The 16,464-nt window shown below is 40.7% G+C and overlaps 1 protein-coding gene across 1 annotated transcript; it reads left to right on the top strand.

Moving 5' to 3' along the window:
* Positions 1–204: 204 nt before the first annotated feature.
* Positions 205–13,400, top strand: CGRRF1 (cell growth regulator with ring finger domain 1). The gene is made up of 6 exons (XM_005152339.4): positions 205–360; positions 5,487–5,626; positions 6,887–7,064; positions 7,256–7,403; positions 10,502–10,609; positions 12,097–13,400. Exons 1-6 carry the CDS (start codon positions 257–259, stop codon positions 12,403–12,405), a joined length of 987 nt encoding a protein of 328 aa, XP_005152396.3. The 5' UTR covers positions 205–256; the 3' UTR covers positions 12,406–13,400.
* Positions 13,401–16,464: the final 3,064 nt, after the last annotated feature.

Here is a 16,464-nt window from a genome sequence, read left to right as displayed (position 1 = left end):
TTTGCAAGCCCGGAGTTGCCGCGTTAGGGCCTGAGGTGGTTAAGGTGGTGACCCTGGACAGCACATAGCCATTTCCTTACTCTTTTAGCGCTTTGTGCCACTGCAGGTAGGGACCTCCGGCAGGGGACAGTAGCACCGCCCATTTCCGGGCAAGATGAGGGCAACGGCTTCCCTTCGCAGCCGCGCATGCGCCCGGCTCCAGCGTTGGGGGGGGTTGTTGTGAGGCGGGCTGCTCGGCCCGACCTGATCTGTCTCGATGGCTGCCGTGTTCCTTGTCACACTCTACGAGTACTCGCCGCTCTTTTACATTACAGTGGTGTTTGTCTGCTTCCTGGTCACCAGCGGTCTGGTGCTGGCATGGTGAGTCTGCGGGGCAGCCGGCAGTGGCGGTCCCTATGGGTCCTGCCTGTGGATACGGGTCTGGCGCTGGGCTTTGGCTGCGGAGGTCTGTCCGTGTATTGAGGTGGCAAGGCGTGGGAGGTGGGTAATAGGAGCTGGTACCCCTTGAGGAATGAGCTCCAGGATGTGGGGTGTCTGTGGGGTGCCACAACGTCGGGCTGGCAGTGGGGATGGGTGTGTGGGGCTTAGCAGAGGTCAGGGAGTGGGACTGTGTTGGAGGAGGGACGGTAAGGAGGGCTAGTACTGACTACAGGGTTAAAAGAGGGGGTGCTCGGGCAGAAGAAAATGCGAGCTGTCAGGAAACACGGTGGCCAAGAGAGAGCCTGAGCGTGGGGCTGTGGGTCAGGGAGTTCCTTCAGGGGGAAAAGTTTGGCAGTGTTGGAGATAAACATATAAAATCTTGATGGTAAATAAAATGGGCAGATATTGAGTAAGATGACTAGTGTCAGGCCGAGTAGCAGCTAAATCTGATAGTCTTTAAGGCAGGATTGTTACTGAGGTATGAGAGTACCCAGGACTGCTGATGGGGCACCAGCCTGTTCTGCTGTTGGAACTTGGAGGAGAAGGGGGTGTTTAAGGTGAACATAACAGGGTGCTGGGATTGGGATGAGGAGGAGCCTTAAATAACTGATCTGCTAAAGTATATAAAGGGGCCATGAGTGGAAGACCTACTTGTGTTTGTGAGAATTCAGCAAAGATGTCACTGCTGCCTTTTTCAGAAGCAGGTCCCTGCATGTCTGTCATAGATAGCACTGTTCTGTCTGTTTTCCTGCCAACTCAGGAGCATCTGTAGATGTAAATACTGATACTTGCCAGTGCAGGCCATTGATTAACAATCAAAATATTTTGTGTAGGAACTGTGGATATCCTACACTTGTGTGGCTTCTGGAGAGAACAAAATTGGGTTATTTCATTTCCTCTCATTAGCTCAACATTAATATTTGTAGTGCTGTGCTGCTTCAGTGTTTTCCATCCATTGTCTCTCTTTGAATTACAGATGTTTTAGCTGTAGCTATTTGTTCTCTTGGCAGCTTACAAATACTCTGCTTGACTTTTCCTTCAGTGTAAAGTCTTTCCCTTTTTTACATCACTTTGTTAGCTGCCATTGGCTCAAGCATATGTCATCCATTGCTTGCAGTGGGAATAAAGCATATCTTTTGATCTTTCAAGTATGTTTGGTGGAAAGGTTTTGTTCCTCTTTTGCATTGCCTCCCCTAGTGCTCGGCAAGTGGTAGTGAAGGCAACTGGTCTTTGTTATTTTTTTGCTGGAGGAGGCTCCACTTCATTATTTACTTGGAGAAAAAGTTAAAGAGATCTTTTCATAATACTCTCTCTGTGTCCTACTGCACACTCATGGCATTACATTACCGTCCACTTCACTTTTCCTTTCTTGCTTCATCAGTTCTTAAAAAATATTATCTTTACCAAAAAACGATACTGAATCATGATTCAAATAAATCTCCTGCATATATGTCCCAAACCTGTGATCCGTTTATCAATTTAATTTTTTTATAGAAAAACGGAATCATTTATGTTGGAAAAGATCTTTAAGATCATTGAGTCCAGCCATTAACCCAGCACTGCCAAATCCATTGCAGTGGACTTTCAGTGGACAGAGCCATGCATGACAAGCTGTGTCTGGTCTCCTCCTTTTTCTGGTGCAGATGAGGCTGTTGGGAATATTCCTACCCCTATTTAAGAAATAAGCTGCTAGCACTCTATTTCTGTATATGAAGGAAAACAGTGTGTGGAATTAAATGTGAGGGCTGAGAACCTGCTTCAAACGCTGAACCAACTAAATTGGAAAAGACCTTTAAGATCATCAAGTCCAACCATTACCCTAGGATTACCAAGACCACCACTGAACCATATCACTGAGGGCCTGCTTTGCAATTCCCTACTGTAAAATGTTGGAAGGTCCTTACGTCTGATCCTTACATGTATCCATTGATGCATTTTGGGCCAGAGTGTGTGTAGAGGACTGTCCAGAGCCATTTCCGGATCAGAGATTCTAGGTGTATCTACACTAGGTGTTACTGCAATTTATGTAAATATGTACAAACTGTCTACGAACTAGTTTGTTAAGGAACTGTTAGTCAAGTAGAATCAGCAGTCAGGAGCTCAGCACATACTTACATGTGAATATGTAGCCAGTTGCTCAGAGGTGATTGCTGCTACCTTTGAACTCTGCCTTACCATAGCCATATGACCAATAGCCTCAAAGCAACTTCAGTATGTCTGCAGTTGCAGTCAAGGTTTAAGTGGTCTAGAACTTACTTGTGAGAACAACTTGATCCTTTATTTGCTACAGAGAGTACTATAAATGCATATGGTGTGATATAAGTACATAATACATAATATATTGTTGTAATGACATTTTTCCCCCATCGTTTCAGCATCAATTGTCAGTTTGTTTTACAGATATGTTTGTGGTGGTGTCAGTCAGCCTGAAAACCACCAGCTGCTTGGGAATGTTGACGGTTTTATTTGCAAAATTCTGCACTGATTTGATGAGTGACTCTTTAATGGCCAGCTCTGGATACCTGTGGCTTTGCTCAGAGAGTCTGAGTAGGTTACTGCACAGGTAACCTACCTACAGCAGTAACCTAGAGCCAGTCCAATAGATGCTGTGGGTATATAGGAATGACGTGGAATTTAAATTAGCTGAATACGGTCCTGTGCGTCATCTTTTAGCTGTAGATGAATTACAAGAAGGAACTGGAGGCTCAGCACCTGTTTGAAGTCCAGACTGCTCTTTGGGGAAATTAACCCATGAACAAAACTGTTGGAAGCTCCTGCCTTTTATAAACTAACATTGTTCTGAAGAAATTAATTTTCCTCTATACCAGCTAAGGATCCTGGCTGAGAGACCAGGATCATAAAATGAAAACTATATTCATCCCTCATATGCTGAATACTGCCTTAAAAATTTTAAAGCAACACTGTACCTTATTGTTGAACAGAGAGGCCTTTCTGCCTTCAGCTGCTGCTAAAACTGTACTAGAGGCTCTTTTCTATGGCTGCTTTTAATGGTGATTATCCTGTTGCTTTTGACCACCGAAGAAAGTTTCCAAAGAACAGGGGGTTTACTTCAGAATCAGCCAGATGGTATAAAACAGGAGGCATCTTTATGTGCAGTGGGAGAGATTAGCTCCACTGAGTTTTGGATATTGAATAAGTGAAACAGCTGCTGCACCTGGTTTCTTTGTAAGATGTTTAACTGGTGTGTTTATTGCAGCCCTGGGGAAGTCAGCGTGGCTGGTTTTACTTGCATCAGAGAGATTTGACCCTCCGTGTGCCCAAACGAGTACAGCTGAGTGCCCTATATTATGTCATGGAAGAAATGCAAATATTTCTATCGAAGTCTAGCAAAACAGAGGCATTTCTCAAAGATGGAGTAATGAGTATAGAGTATTTTCTGACAGCCCAATCTCTTTTCTCTGTGTTGTACCTGTGACACTCCAGCACACAAGATGTTAAATGTTAAAGGCAAATATTTATTAGACTGCCAGGAACAGGTTCTTGCTATTGAGAATGGATTTGCAATTTTTTTTTCCTGAAGTAGTCTCCTCAACTTGAAAATCACTTTTAACTGATGTTTTTCCCAGTTAGTCTTACAAAGGCAATTCTCTGACATGAATCAATAGAAAAGAGCCCAGTGTCGGTAAAAGCACTGCTTTTCATTTGCTTTTGATGCACAGGAGTTGGAAAAGATTTTTAAACCAGGGAAAAGTAGTTAAGCACAGAATTGTCTGTTTGGCTCAGAGCTACATTGTACACAAAATTACTTTAGCAGTTTCAAACTGATTACATTCAAGTTGGTAGTGCCCTTTTCAGCTTGAGTTATTGATATAAGACCCATCTTACTGTAGTAGCTGCTATTTCAGTATACTAAATGGAAACAGTTGATGTGGAGAAAACCGATGCTTTGTGCCATTTGGGGCTTTCCAGCACCCAATATTCTGATGGCTGCCTAAACCAAAATTCGAAGCCATTAAACAAGCTGTCATGTCAATAGTACATGTGGCAGCAACAAAAGCACAAATTCGGGAAAGTACAGCCTGAGCTAAATAATAACAGTTTTCTAAAATGCATTGACAAAAGCCTCCCACAGCCTCTCCCTGTTACCTTACTAATGAGACAGGACTGGATTAATACAATTAAGGAATCTCTTTAGTCTCCAAAGTAATCTTCTTATAGTATATCTGGGACAGTTTCTCCTATCAACTTTTGGTTATTGAAAGTTATTTCTAAGAACTATATTTAGCCACATGTAAAAGGAAGTCTATTGTGGAGCTTGTTTTCTAGATCCTGACCTTAAGTAATGGTTCTTTTAGAAGCCCCAGGTAATACGAAAATCTTGGGAGTTTTAATTGGTGTCAAAAATCATCCCAAAATATTCTTCCTCACTTTCTTTGATTTTTATTTTTATTCATAGAGTGTTTAAACTTTTAAACCTTTTCTTTGTTATCCTTTTAGGGTAAGAATACCACTTGAGATAGTGTGCTAGGTTTGGCTTTGAAGGGGTTGTAGAGTCTCAGCTTTGATTTAGCTATTTTGCACGTGGTTTCTTGCTCAAAGTAGAAGCTTTACGGCCTCTGATTCAATATCAGCGTATTGTAATTGAGGTTTACATGGGAAATCAGGATCTCAGTCTTGCTGGCTGTAGCTACAGCTAGAGAAATATCTTAGAGCTGAATCATGTACTCTTACATTTGAACACCCAATCGATTAAGGTCGTTCCATCTTTGCAAGCAGTGATTTTTTGCCGGGGATCCTGTAAAAGGATGTGCGAGAATGTCAACTGGGAGAAAGTACTGACTAACCGTTTACCACTAGAGGGCATTGACCATTCTCATTTTACTCCCTTTCTGGAGAGGCAAGAGCAAAGTATTCCCCTTTTAAAGATCTTCTGTATCACTGTGAAGACTCCTATTTTCTGCCACGGAAAGCTGAAGTCAGACTGGCAGCCTGTATTACGTTTGCATCCTGGCAGATGTTGTGCTGCCTGCTATTTAGAGTGAAGAAAAATTCAAATGTGTCAACACTAATACTTAACCCACTTATTCTTGTTTTGTGTCTCATAGGTCTGGTTTGGGTGTTCCTGTTATTCTGAGAAACTTGGAAGAAACAGAATCCAGTGCAAGAATGTTGAAAAAGCAGATGAAACAAGTGAAGAATCCTTTTGGGTTAGAAATCCTTCATCCTGCTACAGCTTCTGTAACAAGTCGGTGGATTTCTGATGTGCTTGATTTTTGTCAGTTTGGGTTCCTGAGCACAGTACTTTCTGTTTTCTTGCTCTCTGCCTTTATCAAAATTCCTTCAGAAACATACTTCTGTCCATCATTACAACAGAAATAATTTTTACACCATTTATAAATGTGGTGATTTTAAAAGTAAAATTTTTGGCTATTTAAACAGAGTTTAATTCTTATTAATGAAACACTTCCTGCTGTAACAGATTTCTAAGTAGCAAAAACATTTGTAGATTACAAAAAAGGCCTGCAGTAGCTGGTAAACTTTACAGAATTGTAGAACTGTATATATTTTGTTACAGAACATATACCAGCCACTAAAGTCTAAGTCCCAGGCTCCAGTGGAAGTGCACTACTTGACTTTAAAAACAAATCTCCTCTATTTATCTGTGTTTCAGTGGAAACTGAATTTAAATATCTGTTTGGATCAGAGTTCAAGACAGTTCCTAACATCTGTGAAATGGCCCACATAGGAAGTGAAATTCATGCCCTTCTGCATCACTGGGGAGTAGTAAATAAGGCTGACTTGCATTGGCATCTTCTGCCATCACAGATGTGGAGCCTTCTTATGGTTGAGAAAAGGGCTGCGGCAGTTTTACCCCTCTGTCTACATCAAAAAAGCCCAACAAACCCCAAACAAGAAATCCAGCGACGTAGTCTTCGGGTAACAGGTTTTTCAAGAGGTTTGGGCACTTGAATTTTGTGGGAGTTTTCAAGAGCTCTGCTCCTATTTGTGTAGTAGGTGATTAGAAGTTAATGGGTTGGGTGTTTGATTTTTATAAAAGAAATGAAGCACACAGATCCTCTGTTTATCCTCTGTCTGTATAATCAAAAGGGCCTTATTATTTGAGACCACAGAGTGTTGTAGGATGGTGATCCAATTAATACCATTGTCTAAGGAGGGAATGGACTTTGGACTAGGGGTTGTACTTGTGGGTCTGCCAGTGAGTGTGTAAAATGTTACCAGAAGTTAACATCTGTCCTTCACAAAATGCATGTGCTACTTTTGTTAGCTTAATCAGCCATTTTATTTCCTTGCACCCACTTCCACATCTCCATTGACTTTCATAGCACTAAACCTGGTCTGAATTCTGAGAAGATTAGATTATAATGATAAAAGTCTGGGACACTGAAGTTGTTTTCTTCTTGCTGCCCTGTAAGACCTACACTTAGCAATTCCAGAATTCCTGCACATAGGTGAGTTAATGAAATCCTTATCTTCTTTCTACAAGAGGGTATAATACTGACACCAGACTGTCTGGAAGACTGTATTCTTACATGCTACTGGGGCTGCAGTGTTCAAAATCTCCACAAAGCATTGCAGAAACATGTCTACTGCTTCAGAATAAAGACTCCTCAGGCATTAGAGGATGCTCTGTACAGCAAATACCTCTATCGACAACAGTACTTGTATCCTTTCTTGCAATTGTTTTGACAAAATGCTGTTTCATTGGCATAGGGAGTGTTAAGATTTATGAACATTCAGCAGTTCTTGGCACAACATATTTATGATCAAATATGATGACAAATATTCTTTATGCAAACATCACATTTGTCTACAATTGCAGTAACACTGATTGTTTCCCTTGACACCTACTAAGCATTAAAAAAAATGACAAGGAAGAAAAACATTGTCAGTTACCAGAAGATGCTCAAGTTGTTGATTTTGGCCCGGTGCCTAGATCTTGCTATCCCTTGGTAGCATTGCTGACATTAGCAGATGAAGAAGACAGAGAAATATATGATATTGTAAGTAATATAAGAATATATTTTAGGGTCGGTGTATTTAAGTTCTGAATGTTTCAGGAGATAGGCTTGAATAAAACAACGTCCTTTCTCTTTCCCATAAAATTTGGGCCCTAGCCTTGTCACCCATGACTCCATGGGAGCATGACAGAAGAGCAAAGATAATTGCTATATATAAAATGTGTATGCCATTCAAAATACGCTTATGATTTTCAGAAAGCTTATCTCAGCAAAATTCTCTGTGGTAAGCCCTGTAGTCAGATGAACTGGGGTTGTGTTAGGTTACTAAGCTATCACTCCCATTTTTCTGATCGCATAAACCTGTGGTGGAGTTCTTGCACTGATTGCTGTTGGCAAGGTGAGAGGATTATTTTGTGTGTGTGTCTGGCACAGATATGTGAGCTGGCTGCTGGCTTGACTGTTAGGAACATAGAAGTTACCTTTCTGCCACAGCCCAATTCTGTAATACAGAACCTTGTGTTTCACAGTAGCCAGCTCCAGGGTGTTTACAGGAAGGCGTGAAGGTCTTGCAGTGGACTGATATGGGGTACTCTGCTCCCCGGAAAGGTCTCCTCCTAATCACTTAGTTAAAGCAGCTTCAGCTTTGTCACATGCAGTTCAATACTCCTTCTAAACACTAAATTGATTCTTTTTAGAATGATTTGAGACACACTTTTCTCTCCCATCTTTTCATTTGCTTGATAATCTAATAGCACTAACTGCTTGAACAATAAAACAAACTAGGAAGCAATTTGCCTAAATCTGCTAAACACTTTTCCATACATTCATTTGGAAATTGATTGTGATCACACCAGTGCCTAAGAAATCTGGTTCTTTTCCATGTGCTGCCTGTCCTTGGCTCCTTGTCATTTAACCTTAGGACTGCCTCCCTCCCTCCTGTCCTCACTTGAGACACTCCCACGGGCCCCAGCTATTTCCTGTGTGTTTGACATCAGTATGGACATGAATTTGTAACACCTCTTTTGTTCCTTAATATAGAAGAAAGGGGTGAAAGGAGAGTGTGGAAGGTATTTTTACTCTGGTTTTGGAGAAAACGAACATGACTAGAATCTGTTAATATGGTCAAAGAAGTAACTACCTGAACTCATTGCCAGATGAATGTCAGAATTGCATCTCTTGTTGTAAAAACAAACTTTTAAGATATAAATACAGTGTGGAAAGGGATCTTTGCCACTGTGACCAGTATGGTATTACTGCATTATTCTCACATCAGTGCATCAAGCTCCATCTTTAATTATTTTGTGTGTCTGTGTCCATCACTATGGATGGTGTTCCAGTAGCTCTTTTCTGGAGAGACTAATTTTCATCCGAACCATATTTGTGGCTAGATCATACCTATTTGATTTTGTGCCTTAATTTTCCTCTAGCTCCAGAAATTAGCATGACCATATATAAGAGTTACACAAGTTATTTGAAGACTGGCAGGGTGAAGTGGAAGAAAGCTTAGGTCTCAGGCCTGGGTAAAAAACAGAAGATGGAGAAGTAACTTGATTATGCTGTACAAATACTTACAGAGAGAGAAAATACCTGGTACTGAAGAGGAAGGGGCTCTATAATCAAACAGCACAGCATTTCTTGTAGATCATAGTATCACTGTATATGTTCCTGTACTACAGGGTAACAGAGGAATCAATAACTTAAAGATCAAGATGGTTGTATTAGGAAGTGATCCCAGGTGTCTGAACAAACTAAGAATTGAGGACATGTGTTGTCATTGAGAAAGCATTTGTGGTGGAATGACATAATACAAATACACTGCAAACTGTTAACTTTTGAGATCTTACTACCAAAGACAGAAGCTGTCATTTTAATGCAGATTTAATGGCTTTCAGGTTTGAAAACAAAGCTAGCAGTGGTGTGGGGTTGTTTGTTTTGGAGTGTTTTTGACACATTGTGATTTAGAAAAAAAGATCTTATTGCAAAAGAATAGTAAATTCAGTTAGTATAAACACATATGTGTAGGTACATATATTGAAACTCTGCATGTAATTAGGCATATGTGGATTTTTAAGTGCAAGTCTGGTTTGCCTTTAATTTTTCTTGGTTTTTTCTTTTTTAAACAAAACAGCTTTTTTCTGTATTTCATTTCTGTTTTGACAGCTTCTGGGAATTACAATAATATTGAATTTAATTTTCTTTTTTTCCTTATTTTTAGAATCTGTTATGTAATTTGGGCAGGGTGAGGGGTATTTGGCACAGCATGCAAGCTTGGAATGCTTTTAATTTCAGCAAAATTACTCTAAAGTCAGTCTACAGGATCCTTTCATAATCCTTTCCAGTGAAATTTCTCTTTTGCCTACTTGTTTTAGTAGCCGATCAAGGACAGTTATAAACACTTTTTAGAGTCAAAAAAAACTGGTCTGTGTTTGTGAGGGAAGTGAGAGAACGTAGAGAAAACTTTGTCTTTTACATGTTCCCCTCTAATTACTCACTTGGAGCTCAGTGGACAGGGTCATTTCTTGTCTTGAAGACAGCCCAGGATGCGGCTGCAGAAGTTGTACGGAACCTAAATGCCTGCACTCACTCGGTGTTCAGTTGCTGTAGGAAACTCCTTGCAGTTTGTCAACTTCTCTCCCATGTAGGAGGAGCTCATCATGAGTTAGTGGAGTGGAAAGAGGAGTGCAGGAGCTGCTACTTGTGGTTGAAATAATTGTTTTATTCCATGGCACATCCATGATTGTGTAAGCAGCCCTACCTCTGCTGCATGAGCACTTACCTTCAGGAGTGCATGTGCTTAGATGCATTTTCAGTGTAGGGTGTGATTGCATTAGATGAGAGCAGTCAGAGGTGGTCTCTGCTGTAAACTGGCCATAAAAAGGCTCCATGGAGAACAAGGGCAGAAAACTGAAGTGCCACAAAGTGCTGTCTTGTGCCATGTCCTGTCTTGTGCCATATCCTGTATATTTTTTATATTTTTTAAAGCTGTGTTTGAAGTCAACATTGTTGAAGTCCCCATTGTCTAAGGAAATAAGTAGGTCAAGAGGTTGTAACAAAGTATGCAGTCTTTCAAACCAACTGTTTTATATGAATCCTATAAGGAAAAGGAAAGTTATTAAACATATCGTTTTCTTTTTTTGTAGATCTCAATGGTAGCTGTAATTCACATTCCCGATGAGAGCTACAGACTTCCCTGCAGAATACTGTATCAGTATGTACTTCTAGCTCAAGGTCAATACCATGAGCTGAAGGTAAGCCCCATACTGTGTGTTGTTTCATTTGGGTGACAGTGTTAAGTTTAGCTTGTGTAGGCTTTCAGAAGCCTAAATTAGTGTAAGACTCGTGTTGTCAAGCAAAGAACTGGATAATACCTAAAATATCATGTAAGTAATTTCAGCAAAAGTTACTGAACAGAAATATTTTATATGACAATATTAAAGATTTCCTGGAGAAATTACTTGATTCTAGTCTAGGCAGCCTAGGTCATGTCTGCTTATTAAAGCAGTAGGAAGAAATTAACTAGCTGTTGAATGCTTTCTGTCTCCAGAACATGCTACCTGCTTCCTAGTCTCTCAAGACTTCTCCTGTATGGCCCTTCAGTTGGGAAAGGTGAAGAAGAAACTCTTTTTGGAATGTTTTGTTGTTTTGGGTTTTTTTAAATGTATTTTTACTCCAACACATGCACAAAACTTAGGACAAACACAACCCAGTGTTAGGCCTAGCACAAACCAGTAAAAATTAAACCAATGGTCTTGTTATTCCAGTCCAGTTTCCTTTATCTGTGCTTCCTGTGGGAGCATCTTTCTCCTGTGTCTGTCAGGCAGTTGATGATATGATTCTATGCTATCCACTTTTTTATCACTCTGATAATAAAAATAATATATGGTATTGATAAGCTAGTAATTGGGCCATCTTAATTCAATTGAGTTGATTAGCATTCTATAGAAATAGATTTGTCCAAAGACATGTTTGCCCTGGCCATTTTTTGCAGACCTATTATCCAGGTAAACTTCCCTGTTTATCCCTTTAAACCTTCTCATTTATTTATAAATGAAATTTATTTATACTCATTTCTATAAATATATTTATATGCACATATAAAACACATCTAAAGTGTATGGGTTCCATTGTAAAAACACGCTTCAGCTGAACGGAAATAAGTGTGCAGCTGCATGCTGTGTAGTTGTGTAGTGTGTTCTCCACAGGCACCTTTGGCTGCATGGTAGTTTACTTTTTTTATTAAGTTATCACACCCAGAAGAATTTGCACTTCACAAAAAATACAACAAAAAGGACTAGGGGATTGTAATGTGACCAAGAGTGGAATGGGTTGAGTGAAGTAGATTTAACAGCTGGGTGGATATATTTTTGGTAGGAATGGATAGAAGTGTTGCTTTAGGCACAGAGAACAGTGTATCAGAAACAGAAACGCAAGCTGGGTTTCAAAACCTGGACAGTCCTGTTAAAGTTCATGCATGTACATTGATTTGGTTTAGCTGAGATTTGATGACTTATCCTTAATATTTTCCCAGTGTTTTATGTAATCTTATGCTTCTGAACTGTCTTTAACTGAAGGCCAGGTAACTGTCAGGACATGGGGAAAGAGTGTCTGGTACTACTTGACCCAGTGGAAACCAGTCAATATGACCCAGTGAAACTTGCATCGTGTGTATGTGTGTTTTCAGCTATCAGGGGAAAGCTTATTGGCTTCTAAATGTTTGTGTATATGTGTATTTTAGCAACTCTTCATGTCTGCAAATAGTACTGCAGCATCTTCAAGTGACACATCTCCTGGTGAGAGAAGCACTGACAGAAGCTTACTAGAAAGGGCTGGACTGGCTGAAGATGAACCAGAATTGCATGAAGAAAACAGCAGAGACTGTGTTGTTTGCCAGAATGGCACAGTAAACTGGGTACTCCTACCCTGCCGGCACACGTGCTTGTGTGATGGCTGCATCAAGTATTTTCAGCAATGTCCAATGTGTAGGCAGTTTGTTCAAGAATCTTTTCCACTTCGCAGTGAAACAGAGCAAGATGAAGATGAATGAACCCATATCTTCCAAGATGTTCTTCCTAGAAGAGTTTTTTAATATGGAGGAAAGTAGAACTGGGTTGTATGCACCAAGATTAAATGTATGAAACAGACTGTTTATGGGAGGTTATGTAGCATTAACTCATATGGTTTTGCTTTTTATCGTTAGGTAATTGTCAGCTTCCTTATTTTTCTTTCTCCATATGCTCACAGGAACACCATGCTTATCCATACAGTGTGCACGGGAGAAGTGTGTGAGGTATCTTTGAAGAATGTGATTTCAGTTATAACTTCTTACTAGTTTTTCATGGAGCACTATTGGAGGCTACTTTGATTACTAAATTTAGTGCATCTACTAAAAAAAGAACAAAATTTGCAAGTGCAGTTGCACACAGCTCATTCTATATTTATTGTATTTAAAATACTAGATTGATATATCATTTTAGCTGAGTATAATTTAGAAATGTAGCACTTTACAAAACATGTCAAATGAAGGAAAGTTATTCTTCATTGTTAAACCCATGTATGTTTATTTTGTGGATGAAGGCTGTATTGTGGCAGGAGCTGGGAGTCAAAGGCATGATTCAGGTGTGTGCATGCATGTGTGAGGGATCTTCATCAAAGTCCATTGGACTGAGTGGAAAGATTTTTGTTGGTAATTGTCTTGAACTAAACATTGCTGTCACTTTCAAGCCTGAGCCTCTGCTAAGTCATCTTGAGACAGACTTTCCATCTTGTTAGCTATGGCTGTAAGAACTTGTTCTCCATGCAAATGTCAGTTAATTACTCCACAGAGTGGTTACTTGGGCAGTTTTGTGGTGCTATTCTAATACGAGTAGCCTGCTTTGAGGAATTTCCAACTCTTTTTACTTGTGTTGTCAGCTTAGATGTAAAGTTAACCATTCACCTTTTTTCAATAGTCCCAAGGAATTTACTTACTTAAAGAAAGAAGCTAAAGAGCAGAAAATTACTTCTTTTTCCCTCCAGTGGTGTGTTGTCAAAAGCAATAAAAATGGCTGTTGAGAAGAGAGTGTTGTTTTGCTTCTTAAGAGAGTGCCAAATTTTCCTAAAAACAGTCAGGCCGGGTTTCACATCTGCTTCTGGAAGACAAAAATGCAAATGCTCATTAGAACCTGTGAAAAATGGGGAGTAGCTGCTTTCTGTCTTCCCTCTTATTCCTTTGCAGCTTTTCCCCACATCCAATTCCAGGACAGCTGCTCAGTACTGGGGAAAGAAAGCCCTGCTCCAAGCCATGCTCCAAGCCATGCTCCAAGTGATTCAGCCGGCAACTCCTCTAACAGTGCTGCTGTACAAGGTACATACAAGTCTTATGTGCTGCACACCTCAAAACCAGGGCAGGAAGCTTCCCCTAATCAAAGGTATTGCATCTCTCCATCATTCTTTTTATTTCGTTTGCCATGACCCTGCTTCCAAACTCCTGGTAATTGCCTCTGAGGAAAAGATTTAGGTGGTGGTGGAGAGTAATGTTGTAATGTTGAGGTTGGGAATTGATCTCCAGCATTCAGCAGGCTGTTTGTAAGACAATTTATCTGGTGTACATAAAGTGACCTTCCTTGTCAGGGACAACTTGGGAACAAACTGCTGGCCAAATCGGCTTTGTGTTTGCACTGTAGATCAAACAGGGATTAAATACCCAGGTGTCTGTGGGGACTGCTTAGTGCTTGCAGAGAACACATGGTTCTGTGAGGAAATCATGGCAAAGAATGAATGGTGTGTATGCTGCAATTCAGGAGGCTGAGAACAGTGAGAGGAGAGCAGAGAAGAATGTCATTGCAGAAGGAATGAATGCTGGTGGCAACAAGGCCACACCTCAGATAAGAGCACAACACAGGTATGGAGCAACAACAGGGTGATGTAACTCAAGCAGACCCAGAGCTGCCTGTGTCAAGAGAGTATATTGACTGTAAATATCACATGGTGGCTTCACCACTTGGGGTGAATCAGCTGAGAACTTGTCTTCTGTGTCCCTCTAGGCAAGCCTCGCTGGATCCCTTGATGCCAGTGAGAATGTGAATGTGCAAGAATGATCATGAAAGAATGAGTGGGTAAAATCAGCCTTAAAAATAAAAATCATAGAATAGTTTGGGTAGGAAGGGACTTTAAAAATCATCCAATTACAACCCCTGCCATTGGCAGGGACACCTTCCACTAGACCAGGTTGCTCCAAGCCCTGTCCAACCTGGCCTTAAACACTGCCAGGGATGGCGCAGCTATAAAAACCATCACCTTCCCTTTCTCTGTGGTCTTACATTAAGTTTTGCTTTCTTGGTTGCAACCTACCTGCTGGAGGTAGTTGCTGAGTTTAGCTTCCTTACCCGTGTTATGAGCCTTGCTCTGTCATTAGAGGGAAGCAGCTAACATGATGATGGTGGAAATAATTACTCTTCAGACTTCCCTTCATAGCCATGTGTCACTGCTGTGAATGGAGAGTAGCTGTAAATTGTTCCACGCCTCTGTGGGCTCTCAGAAAAAATGATATAAAGCATATAAAGAGCCTGTGCCATGATAACTGTTTCTATATGAACGGCTTGTGCTACCGGCATGTGGGATAGTGGCTGGACAGCCTGTTATTCCAGAGGAGCAGGGTAATGCTGCGCTGGTCCTAACTTTGAGCTGGGCACTGCTTGGTAGTCAACAGGAACTGGGTTTGTCCACGTAGATAATCAAAGAGGTGTTGTTTACTGCTTGAACACAGCAGTGCCCGATGTTCAATCAATTTGTTAAAATTTCCCAACAAGATGGTGTGATCCAAGCTTGTGGGCTTGTTTAATCTCAAAGTGAAATGGCATTCAAATAAAGCCTACAGAGAGCTTGCCTGGTCTGTCTCATCCTTCAACAAATCGATGCCAGTATTAAATAATAATAACGGCAAACAGGATGTAGCTCTGCTGACCTGTGAGGCCATGTATTTACCATTAAGTGTATCCTAGCTTCTCATTTGTTTCATGTTCTTTTAATAGCATTTTCCAGAGATGCTTAGTTACTTTATCAGATCTAACAAGCTTCCTTGCTGGCCCAAATCAAAGACCTGAGAGTGTTGTAAAAGGTACGGTAGCTAGCTTACTACATTCGCCCTTCTTCTAAGAAGCGATCTCAAAATACAGATCAGGGAGAAGTAAAAGGACCAGCTCTAAAGCTGCCTTGTGTGTCCCATGGTTGTTTTAAAACAGGGATTCAAGGGTCTAAGAGAGAAATAAAACCTTCCCCTGATCCACAAAACCACAGTATATTGACAGAGGCTATTCTGCTCTGTCTCCCTGTTACAACAGAGGTAATATAACATTACTTTTCCACTCATTATAGGCGATGGTTATGGATTTGGTAACATCAAGGAACATACACTGCTGCAGGCAAGACTTGCTTCTTTTCAGCAGCATTGGAGTATAACAAATTTGTAATGAGTTTTAATGCAAGAGAAAGGTGAGAAGGTACCTTAATGGTTTGGTTCATCAGCTGTAGTCAGAGCTGTAGCTTTGAAACGAGTTGATCAAACTAAGTGGTACTAGAGGTGTTCCTTTCCAAATTAGGTTCCTTTCCAAGTGCCAGTGAACTATGGTGTGGGCGTCTTCCTTTTGCAGAGAAAGATCCCCTGTAAGGATCTTCCTTCATCCCTGCCTGCCTCCTCTTCTAAGAGGGCAAATGGTAGAAGGGAGACAATTCAGGTCAATTAATTTTAAAATTGTCTTTCCATTCCTACAAGGAATTCTAAATTCCTGTAAAGAGCTTTGAAATCTAGCAAATACCCTGCCCCTTACTCCTTATAGGCTGAAATGGTGCCACCACCAGTGAGGATGATCACTGACCATTAGAGTGCTGAGGCAGGCTTCTGAGCTACCAGCAGCCAACACTGCCATCCTGGCACAATGCCATTCCTCATCAGGGAATAAGGGAAGGGGGAGTTCAGCATCTCACATTTTGGTAAGTCTGAGCAGATGAGAGGCCATGTTCATGTTTTGTTCAACTTTAAGACAAGCTTCCATGTGAATTTGATTAAAACAATTCATTTACTTGCTAACATCAAACTTTAAACCTTAAGTATGCTAAAGGAGCCAGG

This window comes from Melopsittacus undulatus, chromosome 4 (genome assembly GCF_012275295.1).
Source record: "Melopsittacus undulatus isolate bMelUnd1 chromosome 4, bMelUnd1.mat.Z, whole genome shotgun sequence".
Classification (NCBI taxonomy): domain Eukaryota; kingdom Metazoa; phylum Chordata; class Aves; order Psittaciformes; family Psittaculidae; genus Melopsittacus; species Melopsittacus undulatus.
This window is presented reverse-complemented; position numbering and strand designations above follow the sequence as displayed.